This window comes from Cupressus sempervirens, chromosome 1 (genome assembly GCF_028749045.1).
Source record: "Cupressus sempervirens isolate cs-2001-9-10 chromosome 1, ASM2874904v1, whole genome shotgun sequence".
Taxonomy (NCBI): domain Eukaryota; kingdom Viridiplantae; phylum Streptophyta; class Pinopsida; order Cupressales; family Cupressaceae; genus Cupressus; species Cupressus sempervirens.
Window position 1 is genome coordinate 168,767,826 of NC_143118.1, and position 13,778 is coordinate 168,781,603.

Genomic DNA, 13,778 nt, shown 5'->3' on the forward strand with positions numbered 1-13,778 from the left:
ATATTTAGTCAATTGAGGAAGGTAAAAGCTAATATTTGAATTACTTTTTAATAAAATATTTGAAACTTATTTTTGGTATTCTTTTCTGAGATTCTGTATTTGTTATAAACAAAAACTAAAATCATTGAATTTCATTAGGCTATATATGCATGGCGTGGAGCAAATGCTGCTCATATGCAGTATACTCTAGAACGAGACTTTCCTAGCATCACCACTTTCAAGGTATTAAAAAATCTTTTATTATTAAATATATTGAGTATGATAAGTTATACAAATTTGGATGTTTCACAGTTCAATTTATTTGAAATGTTTCTTCTTGATTTAATATTCTATAAACATTTACATTTTGAGAATTTTCTGAAGAAATATTATTGTCATTCAATGTAATAACCTCTACGAGAATGTTCACTTCTTTACTCAGGGCTTTTTGTCAAACAGTTGCATGTTATCATCAGGAACTTTTTCTTGTTTATTCTTTCTAGTAATTTCAGAGATTCTCTTTCCTTATTCTCCTGATTACTATTGGTTTGTTTGAAAGACCAATGCTCATCAAAGAGGAGTATAATAGAATAGCAAAATAACTATGGAACCTAAAACCAGAAATAGCAGAGAATTACATGTTTAAATGGTTATATCTAATTACTACTAATGGATAATATGGAGACCCGTATTGCATTGCAAGAATAACCACATCTTTCCAAGTATTATAAAAAATTAAAATATCTAACAAGTCACTGACCTTTTCAATATGCCAATCAACAAAGCTGACTCCTGAGATCACCTTCATACATTTCTTTTGCATAATCTTTTCATAGCAATACTCCAGAACAGTAATATGCTTCCTCTTGAAAGGACATTCTCCTGTGTATTAAAAATATAAGAGCAATATCTGCAATGTCTTCTTGTGCAGATAACAACAATTGATAGCGTGGACTCAGTAAATATAAACAGGAAGCCAACTCAATCCCCAACAATGTACAACAATATATCGCTCATCACTGATTCACTTTGCCAGAATACATACAGTAAAGGTTTATGTGCTAACACTGACCCTGCTTTTGGAAACATAATATTATTTTCTCCCTCACGTTTTCAATGATATACACGGGTGCTCTCCAATTTGGTTCACACAGTGTCTTCTACTGGAGGGCATCCATAAGATGATGCTCTTCAGATATTCACACCAATAGTTTATAATGCTTGCAGAGGTTCTCACAAATTGAATATTCCCATACTGCAAAATTTATTTGCACTCAACTATGCATATAGGGGTTTGATCCTCAGATTTGGTTGCTGCACCACTAAATAAACTATATCATCAACCAAATACATTGGCAATTTTTGGGTTGTTCCCATTCAGAGTTTTTTTCCATGGGAACAATAAAATTTTACACCAAAATACTTCAAAGCCTCCTGAACATATATCCAATGATTAAGTAGTGCCTAGAGCCCAAGTTCCTTCAAATGTGACACCATGAATATGATATCCTGAATGGAATGTTAAACCACAATAATATACCATAATATTTGTTGGTAAACAGTTTGTCCCTCACCTTGATTTGGTTTTACATTGACTCCTTATGCCCAAGGTGATGAGAATCAAGCTATCTCCAATAGATTGGATTAGTTCACTCCTATGCCACTAATCCCTGAATTAAAGCGCACAGCTCCCCTATATATAATATATACTTTGATGTTTTTAGTAGATCAAAAGGGTGATTGGGGGTATGCTCTTAACCTGAGAGCAAAAGAGGCTAACTAGATTGCTCATAGACATAAGCAACCTAGGCGAGGTTTTAGGTCTAACACTAACTCTACTCCTAAATGCATCTAAGACTATGGGATGCAAGCGGATGTAATGGAAGAGGAACATCCATGACCCTAAGTGGCTCTCTAACCAATCAAGGTTGCCCAGTGGCAAACTCCTAGCACACTTTGATCCTAACTTCACATTACAGATGTAGAATGTTATGCAGCTCTAGAAAAGAGCAAAAATACCTATGAAAGATAACACTCTAACTATCCATACTATTAACACTGCACTAACACTCTAATTAGCCCAAATACTAATAGCTTCACAAGTACTTGTACTACAATTCCAGAAAGACTAACCTACATGCATGTTAGCTCGACAAACAAGAGACAATGACAGGAAAAATAGTAACCAGACATCATCAAATCCCTCCCTGCAACCCTTTGAGTCTCACTCAATTGTCTCTACTATGGGGGAAGAATAGTGGGGTAAATTGCTGATCTTTTCTATTAACTTAGAAAATTACATATATAGGGCCCCTCTTAGGGTTCTTGGCCAGTTACAGATTCATTAGTTACATTAATAGAGCACTTGAATCGCTCAGACATCCAACAGTCATCGGTTACAATTCAATAGATTAGAGAAAGAAAGCATAAATGGTTAGAAACCCTCAAATTGGTTCATATTCTTGTCTGATCTGTAACAGTCACCTTGGCGCCAAATCCATGTAATTTGTATCTCAACAGTCACAACAGGTTTAAATCTTCACCATCGATCTCCTATCAACGGTTGCGATTTAAGCATGGCAGCCCTTTCATCTTAATCCTTGTCACTTCTTCGCAACTGTCCATAGTACAATAATTTTAACCCATGCGATGATGCGATGATTAACTATTATCTTATTTCGCTGCTTCGCTACCTTAAGTTTTAACTCACGGTAAACTTTGTGATGGTACAATGGTTGCATAGAAGACTGCTTTGCCACCTTTGTAGATTCCACTTTATCGAAACTGCTTCCTTCCATTATTTAACTCATTCGATCATCGACTTGAAACTGACCATGTTCACAACCTTGCAACTTAGTATCTTAACTTATGATCATTCTCCGTGATGATGCGATGATAGACCTTCGCTGCCTTAACTCAAGGTTAACTTTAATTGCGTGGGTTGTTGCGATCACTGGCTATCTTCTCTTCACCACTTTGACCTAAAGTCAAGTTTAACCACATGCAACGATGTGATAGCCTTTGAGCTTTAACGGTCATTTCATTCTTCGCATCCTCACAACTTGAAAAGTCTTAACTGTATTGCCACTGTGATGTTGCGGTAATCATCTTGAGTTTAGTTGTCACCTTGTGTGCAACTTCACAACCTAAGATTTTAACACCCGTTTAAACGGTGCGATGTTGCGATTCCTCTTATTCTCCACTTTGTAATTGCTCACTGCCTCCTTTTACTAAATGCAGCAAAGTAGCAATGATTGCACACTAACCATGTTTGCACCTTCGCAACATGAAAACTAACTGCTATTTGAAAACTGCGAAGTAGCGAAACATTTTGATTCTAACAACGTTGCTTCTTCACAACTGTTAATCACTTAACACCTTTATCTCTTGCAATGTTGTGATCACTGTTTTGATTGACAATTTCTTCACTTCACAGCTTTGCAACTTGAAATCCCTTAATTGAATTACCACATAGGATGCTTCATTTCACCATAGCATACAACAAAAAACTTCATATCTGGCTTCCTTTACTCATTGCCATAGCTATTATCGACAATCTCATCGATTATCGCCACAATGTCTTACTACTTAATCCAACCTCCGATAGGATCATCGCTATAACCTATACCGATAACTTCATTGTCCATTGGTATAACTAAGTTTTGCTCCTTCGACTGTCGATAATCGTTGCAAGTTGTGGCGATGGACATTTCTGATCGCTCATTGTTGTAACAAAGTTTTGTCTCCTATGATCATCGCTTTTGTCTCACGCGCTCGGCGATGATCGCTATGATTTATGGTGATAGATGTTTCTTGATGCAGGAAAATGTAATATGACAACGGTCTGTGTACATGGCTTTCATTCATTCGTTGTTGACCTTTCAACTATTCCATGGTGTACATCTTTATGTAGAGCATCATTCGTAGATCTGCATCCCCTCTGACGGCCTGGACTTAATCTCCAAGGGAAATTGACTTTTCAATCAGTGACATGGACCTCCAGATGTATTCTGTATCATTGATTTGATTTCAACTTTCGTTCTTGCCAACTTTGACCAGGGTATTCGCCATTGCTCGATATTTGAGCTCTTCCTCTACATTGGATTCAAATGCTCTTCCTTTTAACTTGTTTCCATGATTTGCATCATATCCTTTGGCCTTGATATCAATGTTCTCTGCTGCCGTTTGCTCTAAATATAAGTGTGACCTTTTCAAATGCATCCTGTCTTCACCCTGAACACTTGATCAAAGCATTAGGGTTTTGGAACAACTTCCCTCTCATCTAGGAAATGCGTAGACTTACCGTCCCTTTTCTAATCACCTAATATGAACAAACGCATCAGATTGCTTTTGAATGCCCACCTAGGTGCACACAAAGGGATAGATGAGAGGAGAAGTTCCTTAAGGGCAATCTAGACCCAAACATGACATCACATTGACTCAACCCTATTTCTAGAAGTTTGAAAAATATAGGAGAACTGAAATCATGGCAACAACTGGCTCTGACTTGGGGACTTGGGCATGTTAATGCCTAAGTAGGAACCTAGCAATCTCTTGGGTTTTGCAAAAGAGCTGAGCAAAGACACACACAAGCACACATAGCAACAGACTACCTCACTTCCTTTATTTCATAAAACACCAAATAGCAAAGATCAGTGCCTTAGTCTATTGGGTCGGAGAGTCTTAAATAGCACAGGGAGATGCTATGCATTTGGGTGATGGGGAAGTAGGGCAGCCGACAAAAAGGGAAAGCAAACACACAAAAAGAAGGAAAGGAAAGAAGGACAACTAGACTAAACACACACCTAACCTAACATATTTACAAAGGCGAGATGAATCTCACCTTATGAAACCAACAACAAAAGATACTCAAGTGAATCCACTTACTAGTTGACTAAAGTAGGATCCCTTTCTTGACAATTGATTTTGCTCTCTAAGCATGGTTACTACTTGTAGCAGCAGCAACATGACAACTACACATGATTCTTTGATTGTATGCCGTAGCTGGCTATATGTCCATTCGGGTCCAAAAAACCATGCCTCATCATAAACCACTTCTTCCTCTTCAAAGCTCTTGATGTCATTTTTCAAAGCTCTTGATGTCGTTCTGCAGATGATCTTCAATAGTGAGAGTTAAATAGGTAAACCTTTGCTTGATGGAAGTGGCCAGACTCCTATAGTCAGTGTTGTCTAGGTCGTTGTATCCCTTCTTGTAGACCTCAGCTTCATGATTCTGAGAAGGAAATAACATCTCCTTCACCATAGGGTACTCCTTAGGATAGTCACCAACCTTGTTTCCATGAGGAACTAAACATTCTTGGGTTATGCCAGATCTTTCTTTCCTTCCACCTTTTAGTGTGTCAATGGTTCTTTCAATAATAGGCTTATTCTTTAGATTAACAATATCTGGTTCATAACCATGGAAAGGGGGAGCAGCAAATAACTCATCTTCAATAGTTAGATCTGTCATACTTGAGTAGTTGTGAGAGATTTCTGCTGTCCACTTCACTGCTTCTTCAGAGGAGTTATGAACATTCAACAAGCTCTCAAATAGTACATCAAACCTTAAGCCTTCTCCAACAAGTCTGGTGTAGGGGCATCTGAATAAAATACAATGTTAGGACTCTTTTGAAGTCTTTTGAATCATTAGGTTTTGATTAGGAATGTTGGCTATTCATGTTGACCCACTTGTATGACCTAGTTCTAAGATTGATACTTTATAAGCCCTTGGTCAACTATGGTCAAAGGTGTCGCATAGCCTAGAATTTTAGGATAGATTGATTTTTCATGTTTTTACATGTTTTGGTCCATGTTGGATCAGTTAAAACCAATTTTGGTTACCTTAGGCAAAGTTGCACCAAAAGTTGCAAAGTTGCTAAAAAGTTCTAATTTGCAAAACTTCTAATTTAAATTCCTAATGACCATATTTGGTTTAAATGGTTGTTATAACTGCTGGGAAAGCCTACATAGCCCTTGTAGGCGGGTGGTAGGCATAGAAGGTGTAAATTTGCTTTCAAATCAATAAAATACCAAGCTTTTCTGCAAAATCTGATGCTGCAACTCGTTGTACAGACTCATTCTGACACAAAGGTACAGATTGGTGACATTGTTGGATAGCTTGGTGAATCACCTTTCGAATGCACTTGGAATGAGACCCTAACTCGCTTTCTAACTCCATATATACCAGTTTTACTGATTGCTGCCACAGTTTCTTGTAACTACCTAGGGTTTCTCACATTTCTGCTCATATCTTGAGATTTCACCATGGGAAATTAGCGGCCTTGGGTGGAATCCAAGTGTGGACAATGTGCCTTATGATTCTTTTGGTCTTATGTAAAAAGATGCAGAGAGCAACGAGAAACTTGATGCCCTAGGCATGCAAGATCCATGTGCATGCTAAGAACGCATAGCAGCAACTTCCACAACTTGCTCAGAAAAGGCTTCAAGGCTTGGGATCTTGTTTATAAGTTTTTTATGTGAGCCCCCTCATGTTCCAATTGTTGGATTGGAGTTTTCTTCAAAGGTTAGGATACTTCCTGTGTAAATGGAGGCCTAATTAGGATTGTTAGAAACATTAATCTTCCCTTGGATGTATTTAATTGGGATATTCCAAGGATCCCTAATGTAGTTTTTCCTATTGTACACGTGGAGGACATGTCATTATTTGTCCTTTATTCCACATGTGAGGACAACTCATTTTTTATAATTCCTTTATTAAGGAATTTAGTTTATCCTCCTTAAGAGGATTGTGACACTTTGCACACACCTATTATGAATGTGGCATTCATAGAAATGGGAGTTACACATGCGAACACATGCAACTTCTTTCTCATCTCTTTAAAAGAGATGCTCCTCCTCCTTGCTTCTTTACACATCAATTTGATGTTATTGTATTGAGCTATTTTGCTCCAACACTCTCTCTCTCTCTCTTCTCTAGGCATTTGCCTTCATTAATAATACTCACAAGGGGTTTTCTTTGCTTTCCCCTTATAAATCCTTGTCTCCATTGTTGAACCATCTTGGTGTATGCTCTTGGATTTTGCTTATCTCATGGTAACATTGTTTCACACTTAACTTACTTGGATTGTTTCTCGTTCCTTGCTCTATCTTATCGTTTCTTACATGGTATTAGAGCTTGGTTACTAATCCTCGTTTTAAGTTTTGTGTTGAAGGTTGCCATTCATTTGAGCACACCTTATTTGGAGACATCATTAAGAGAAGAAGTTTGTGTTGTGGTTTTTGCTCATCCTAAGATCTTGTGTGTGCAGGTTTTATTTTATCATTATTTTTTACTAACCCTCTTTGGAAGGCTTGCCGCCAAAGGGTTTTTTCTATCATATTTCAAATTTTTTTTTGCTCTTGTTTTGGAAGGCTTGCCGCCAAAAACAAGAAGCATTTATTAGATAGCACTTATTTATTATAATTGTGCAAATTTTAATTTTTAAATATTTTAAATATTTATTATAGCGTATGTGGAAGAGTAGCATTAACTGTGCATTTTTGCAGAATATTTAAATCATCCTATTCATATTTTAAAAAATAAAAATAAAAATAAGAACCTTGCAAATCTCTATTTTTAAAATATCTATTTTGAAATTTAAAATTTATATTTTATGAAATTTTAAAATTTTTTATATTTCATTAAAAAATTCGAATGGTTTCGGGCTTTCCACCTTGAAACATTCGTTTTCTAAACCTTTTGTTCGTTTTTTTTTTAGAAACTTGCTTTTCGACTCCATATTTCTAAATCACATTCATTTTATTTCTTCCGTTTTACGCCTTCATTTCTCGATTTTTGCATGCCATCCCGAGCGCAGGGGCAACCTAATCCTCTCTGGGTGCGATCATACTGCGCTTCTTTAAACTCTTGCGCAAGTTGATATCTCACTTTGTTGATCAGGAGGCTGAGCTCTGGAAGCGGCCAGACTTAGTAGTCGTGCTCTGGCCAGAGAGCCAGTCTTGAGAAGTCTGCAACTCTCCGCTGCCGACAGTAAGCAGCTCGGCTTTTTTTTTTTTCTCTTTCTCGAACCCGCGTCCTCCTGTTTTGAATCCTGCAACACAAATCTTACCAGAGCCTCTGTATCACTTCAAATGCTTTAAACCCTAGCATTGTCTCTTCCAATCTCTGGCATCCGGAGGAAATTTCTACCCTGTTCTTGTTCAGCTTGGGACTCGAATGCATGTTCTGAGAGACCTCAGGCTGAGCTACAACAGCAGAAGCAGAGGAAGCGTTTCTTAGCATATACGTTTTTTTTTGTAACGTTTTTCTCTTGAGTGTAGCGGCAGATTTAACTTTGGAACCTTCTAAGTCTCCTTTTCTGTTTTTTTAGTCTGATATCCTTCGCAGCACGTCAACTCGTTGCATGTTGCAAACGTGACATACGGTTTTTGTTGTTCTTGTTGCGTTTTTTTTTAAGCTAAGAGTATTTGGTTTTCATAAGTATATTTCGATTTCTTTCACCCTTACGTTTCACTTACGCTGGGTTTCCTATCTACTGTTTTTTTTGATTCTCTGTCAAACCTATGGCTCAAGTGAAACGCCCATGCAGATTGAAACGCCCATGCAGATTTGAAACGCCCTATGAAAAAGATCCTTTGCGTTCAATCATTGCTTCTATCGTTTTGATTTATTCCACAGGTTTAACGTTTAGTAACGTTTGTTTTGTCTTTTCTCTTTAGCAACGTTTTATGCATTAGCTTTGGTTATCATCATTGTTAGGATTATAAGTTTTTAATTAAAACATTTACATAAATTATTGATTATTTATAAGGATCATAAGTTTGGTCCAAAGTTTGGATTTCATTAGAATTCCGTCATTTAGGAAATTATTCGTTTATCTTTAATTAGTTATAAATTGATTAAGTGCTTCTATAATGAAGTTATAAAATTAATTTATAACTTCAAATATTGACACTTATAACTTTTTTTAATCATTTCAAATTATTAGGAATCCTTATTATAGCTCGTCTAATTTGTTTTTAAACATAATTATCATTTAATCATTATAAATTGCCTCTGCATTATTCGTTTGTTACAGATTAATAATCATTTCTAACGATTCTACTTGCAGGATTCTGTCAATCTATTTTAGCTTAATAATTATTAATCATTCTGTTTCAGCTTAAATCATTATATTCTAACGTCTTATTTTGCAAGATTGTATCTTTTATTCAGACACTTAATCATAGTTCTCTTAGCAAGTTTTAATTTAATTAATTCCAGTTAATTTTTTTTCAAGTCATATTTCTATTAAGGGGGACATTTTTTTTTATAAAAATGTCAACCTTGATTCCAGAAATAAAACTTAATCATTCTAATTATCATTCTTGGAAAACTCACATTTCGTTCATTTTTCGTTTTAAACACCTCTTCGAGATAGCCATTGATCCTTCTGTTGAACCTGGTTCAGTGGCTACTCAAGATGAAAAAGATACTTGGAAACTTAAAAATGAAGAATCTTTAGGATTAATTGGTATTTCCATTACTCTAGATTTATGTGTTAATTGGTCACTGTTCTAAAGCTCATGATGCCTGGTCAATTTTGCAAACCACATATGATAGTGGAGATGAATATTGCAAAATACAGTTGCTGGATCAACTTGAAGATCTCAGGTATACAGATTTTAAGACTATGGATGAATTTTTGTTAAAATTTGATTCTATTAAAACCCAAATTATTGCTTTAGGTGTTTAGTTAGATGACATTCGTTTAATTTATATTATTCTTAAAAAGTGTTTTCCTAGACAATTTCAACAGTTTATAACTAATGTTCATGCACAACTTGCTATTCCTACATTAACTACTTAGTTAACTTATTTTTCAAACTTTATTAAGACAGGAAGAAGCTAAGCTAATTCAATTTGGTAACCTTAAATCAACTGAACATGCATTTATGTCTCAGAATTCAAATCATAATAATTTTCGTTCAAATAATAATAATAATCATAATAACAAACACTATACTAACAATTCTAATAATTTCAATAATAAATCTCATACCAAATATAACAATAATAACAATAACCATAATAATCATCATAATAACAATCGTCATAATAATAATCAAAGGAATCATTCAAATTCCAAACCTCATTGTTCTTATTGTGGCAAAGATGGACATGTTGTCAATAACTGTTTTAAAAAGCAAAATGATAAAAAACCTATGAACAACAGTAACCATAATAAAAAATCAAATCATAAAAAAAGTAACTTTACTGGTTCTAATTCTCGTCATGCTTTTACTTGTAGCTTTAATGTTTGTAGACCTTTAGAGTGGATTGTTGACAGTGGTGCATCACAACATGTAACTTCTCATAAAGAAATTTTTGATTCTCTGCAACCTAATATTGCTAACATTCCTATTCAGTTAGCTAATAATCAGAATTGTAAAGTTGAAGGTTTAGGTGATGTCACTATTCCTAATGGTAAATTGCATGATGTATTGTATGTACCTGATCTGAAAACTAATTTGGTTTCTGTTTCAAAGTTACGTCAGGACTATAAAGTTGAATTCTATAAAGATACATGTTATGTCATAGATCCTCAAACTAAACAAGTGATTGCTCATGCTAAAATGGATAATGACAACTTATTTAAATTCCATGAATTTGCTAGTTCACGATATTCTTTACATACTTCCATTGATTTCAATATATGGCATGAAAGACTTGGCCATTTAAATTCTGATTATATTACTTTAATGCACAAAAGCAATATGGTTGATGGCTTGCCTCACATTATTCCTTCTAAGATTGCATGCATTGGTTGTATGAGTGGTAAGATGCATAGGGAGCCCTTTCCAAGTGGTAAATCATGGGGGGCAACTCATAAGTTGCACCTTGTCCATAGTGACCTTTTGGGCCCCATGGAGAATAACTCCATCCAAGGTTCTCGTTTATGCACTTACCTTTGTTGATGATTTTTCTAGACGAACTTGGATCTATTTTTTGCATAGCAAGGATCAAGTTCTTGATATATTCATTGAATTTCAGTTATATGTTGAAAGGCAATCTGGTTTTAAACTTAAAATTCTCAGAACTGATAATGGAAAGGAATATGTGAATAATGCTTTTCATTCTTATTTGAAATCATGTGGAATTAAACACGAGCTTACTATTCCTTATACACCACAGCAAAATGGTGTGGCGGAAAGAAAGCATCGGACCATTGTTGAAATGGCTAGATACATGTTGCATGCTAAGAATCTGCATTATAAATTTTGGGCTGAAGCTATGTTTTGTGCAACTTATATTCTTAATAGGACTCCTACCAAAGCTCTCAAGGATATTACTCCAGAAGAGGCTTGGTCTGGTAGGAAACTTGATTTACATCATTTGCGGATTTTTGGATCTGTTGCTTATGTTCATACTCCTAAACAGAAAAGGCATAAATTAGATGCTAAGTCTTCTCCTTATATGTTTGTTGGTTATGATGAAAACACTAAGGGTTATCGTGTTTATGATTCCACTACTAAAAAAGTTCAAGTTGCTAGAGATGTTTGCATTGTAGAAAATGGTGTACATGACTGTTCTACTACACATGGTGCAGAATTCAGTGACACTAAAATTGTGCTAGTGGAGGACCAACCTCCTTCTCTTAACCCTACTTCTTCTCTTAACTCTCCAACTCAAGCACCGCCTATTATTTCTGCTTCTACAAGTAATGATATTCAAGTAGCTACTAATGATGCTTTTATTGATAATGATTCTTCCTCTAGTGATGATTCCATTGCAACTAAACGTAAACCTAAATGGGCTCAAAACTTACTCAATGAAAGTGATGACTACATTTCTAGATTTGGTGGAATTAAACATAGAAGGATTAATTATTGTAATTATGCTTTGATGACTACTATTATGAATTCTAATGATCCTAAGTTTTTTGATCAAGCTAACTCTCAACCTCATTGGCAAAAGGCCATGCAAGAGGAATATGACTCTTTAATTGCTAATCAAACTTGGGACTTAGTCAAGTTACCTCATGGCAAGAATATAGTTTCATGTAAATGGTTATACAAAACAAAATTGAATGCTAATAATGAAATTAGTAAATTTAAGGCTAGATTAGTTGCTAGAGGTTTTTCGCAAATAGAAGGATTAGATTATAATGGAACTTTTGCTCCTGTTGCTAAAATGCCTACTATTAGATGTAATGGCCCGCCTCAAATCTGCTCTCAAAAATGCTGATAAAAGCTCAAGGAATTTCATCAAACAATTCACATGCAAGGGACGTATGACTGATATAGTATTTCAGCTAGCTTCAAATGACTTTTTCTTCAATTTGCATCAATGAGAATCTTGTGCTAGAAGACTACAATGGACTACACAATGACCTAACATGAGTGTGCTACTAATTTTGACAATATTCAGTGCATATATATGATCTAAGCATGAGAAATGAACACCTACAGCCAACTGACATTTTTACAAACAGTTGGTATGCAAACTAACTAGCTGATAAATAATGATATTAAATTGCTTAAATGACACCAGCAACTATTATCTTCTTAATTGCAATGAAAAATACAATGCTTATGAAATATGGCCAAGACTTTGGCATTTACATGGATTACAAAATGATAATGCTGGTATAATGCACACTTACAGCTGAAAGCTTATAACACCCTAAAAAGCAATATTAACAGAAGAACCTGGTTGTAGATGGTTGTAATAATTTCTTTTAATGCTGCCCCTTCTGCTTTGCTTTTCCGATTTGCTTTTTCGACTGCTTTTTCGGATCTGCTTTTCGAACTGCTTTTACAGATTGCTTTTTCAGCCTGCTTTTTCGGTTCCGCTTTTTTCGGGCTGCTTTTTCGTATCTGCTTTTTCGAACTGCTACAATGTTGAATCTCAAGACCATATCTTTCAATGGCGTCAAGATTTCTAACTTGAAGGGATTTCGTCCTTCAAAATATTGAGACATAATCTCCAGAAATTTTTTCAATTTTTTTGATATTTCCAAGCATGCTAAAAAGAAGCTCTTCCATTTCTTTTATAGTGTTCTCACAAGAGCTCCATCTTTCGTTTTCTCAATGTGGGATAAAAGATAACTCCCTTTATGTAACTTATGTCTCCAATGTGTTATAAAATAAAGGGGACTCTTTTAATTTAAATATTTTTCACAAACTATAGTCTATGCATTAATAAAGTTAAATATTTAAATTTAAGTTTATAAAATAGCTTTATCAATGCATAACAAATCTTATCAATGATAAACAAGTCTTCTTGCTGATTTTAAACAATTACCATCAACATACCGCTGCCATTGGATGTCCGGCCATATCCAAGATGACTTACTTTAAATAGGAAGTATGCCCAAAGTTGCCTCAAAACCCCTCAGAAAGACCTGCAACTGAAACTATCTAGGCCAATGGGCCTCTAAGTCCCTTTAATGTCTTGGTTAGTCTATGGGACCATGGGGAAATAGGCTAACGACAACATCATGCTATGAATGCTAAAAAGGGGACATTACATTAAATTAGTTCTTGCTTTAGCATCTAAAATGAATTGGCCTGTTCACCAAATGGATGTTAAAAGTGCCTTCTTAAATGGTGATTTACATGAAAAAATCTATATGGCTCAACCTCCTGGATTTGTTAAGAAAGGTAGTGAAAGTTTGGTTTGCAAATTGAAAAAATCTATTTATGGTCTTAAACAATCACCTAGAGAATGGTATTCTAAAATTAATTCTTTCTCTATTTCTCAAGGTTTTTCTAGAAGTAAGAATGATCCTAATTTGTATATTAAACATACTGAAGATGATATTATCATTGTTATTGTTTATGTGGATGATCTAATT

The 13,778-nt window shown here is 35.1% G+C and overlaps 1 protein-coding gene across 5 annotated transcripts in view; it reads left to right on the forward strand.

The window, feature by feature from the left end:
• Positions 1–13,778, forward strand: part of LOC149576676 (uncharacterized) — a 407,004-nt gene that overhangs the window by 128,160 nt on the left and 265,066 nt on the right. For all 5 annotated transcript variants that reach the window (XM_089819021.1, XM_089819036.1, XM_089819029.1 and 2 more), the window contains one exon: positions 139–222. In XM_089819021.1, coding sequence (XP_089675147.1) covers positions 139–222 — 84 coding nt within the window. The remainder of the gene's footprint in view (positions 1–138; positions 223–13,778) is intronic.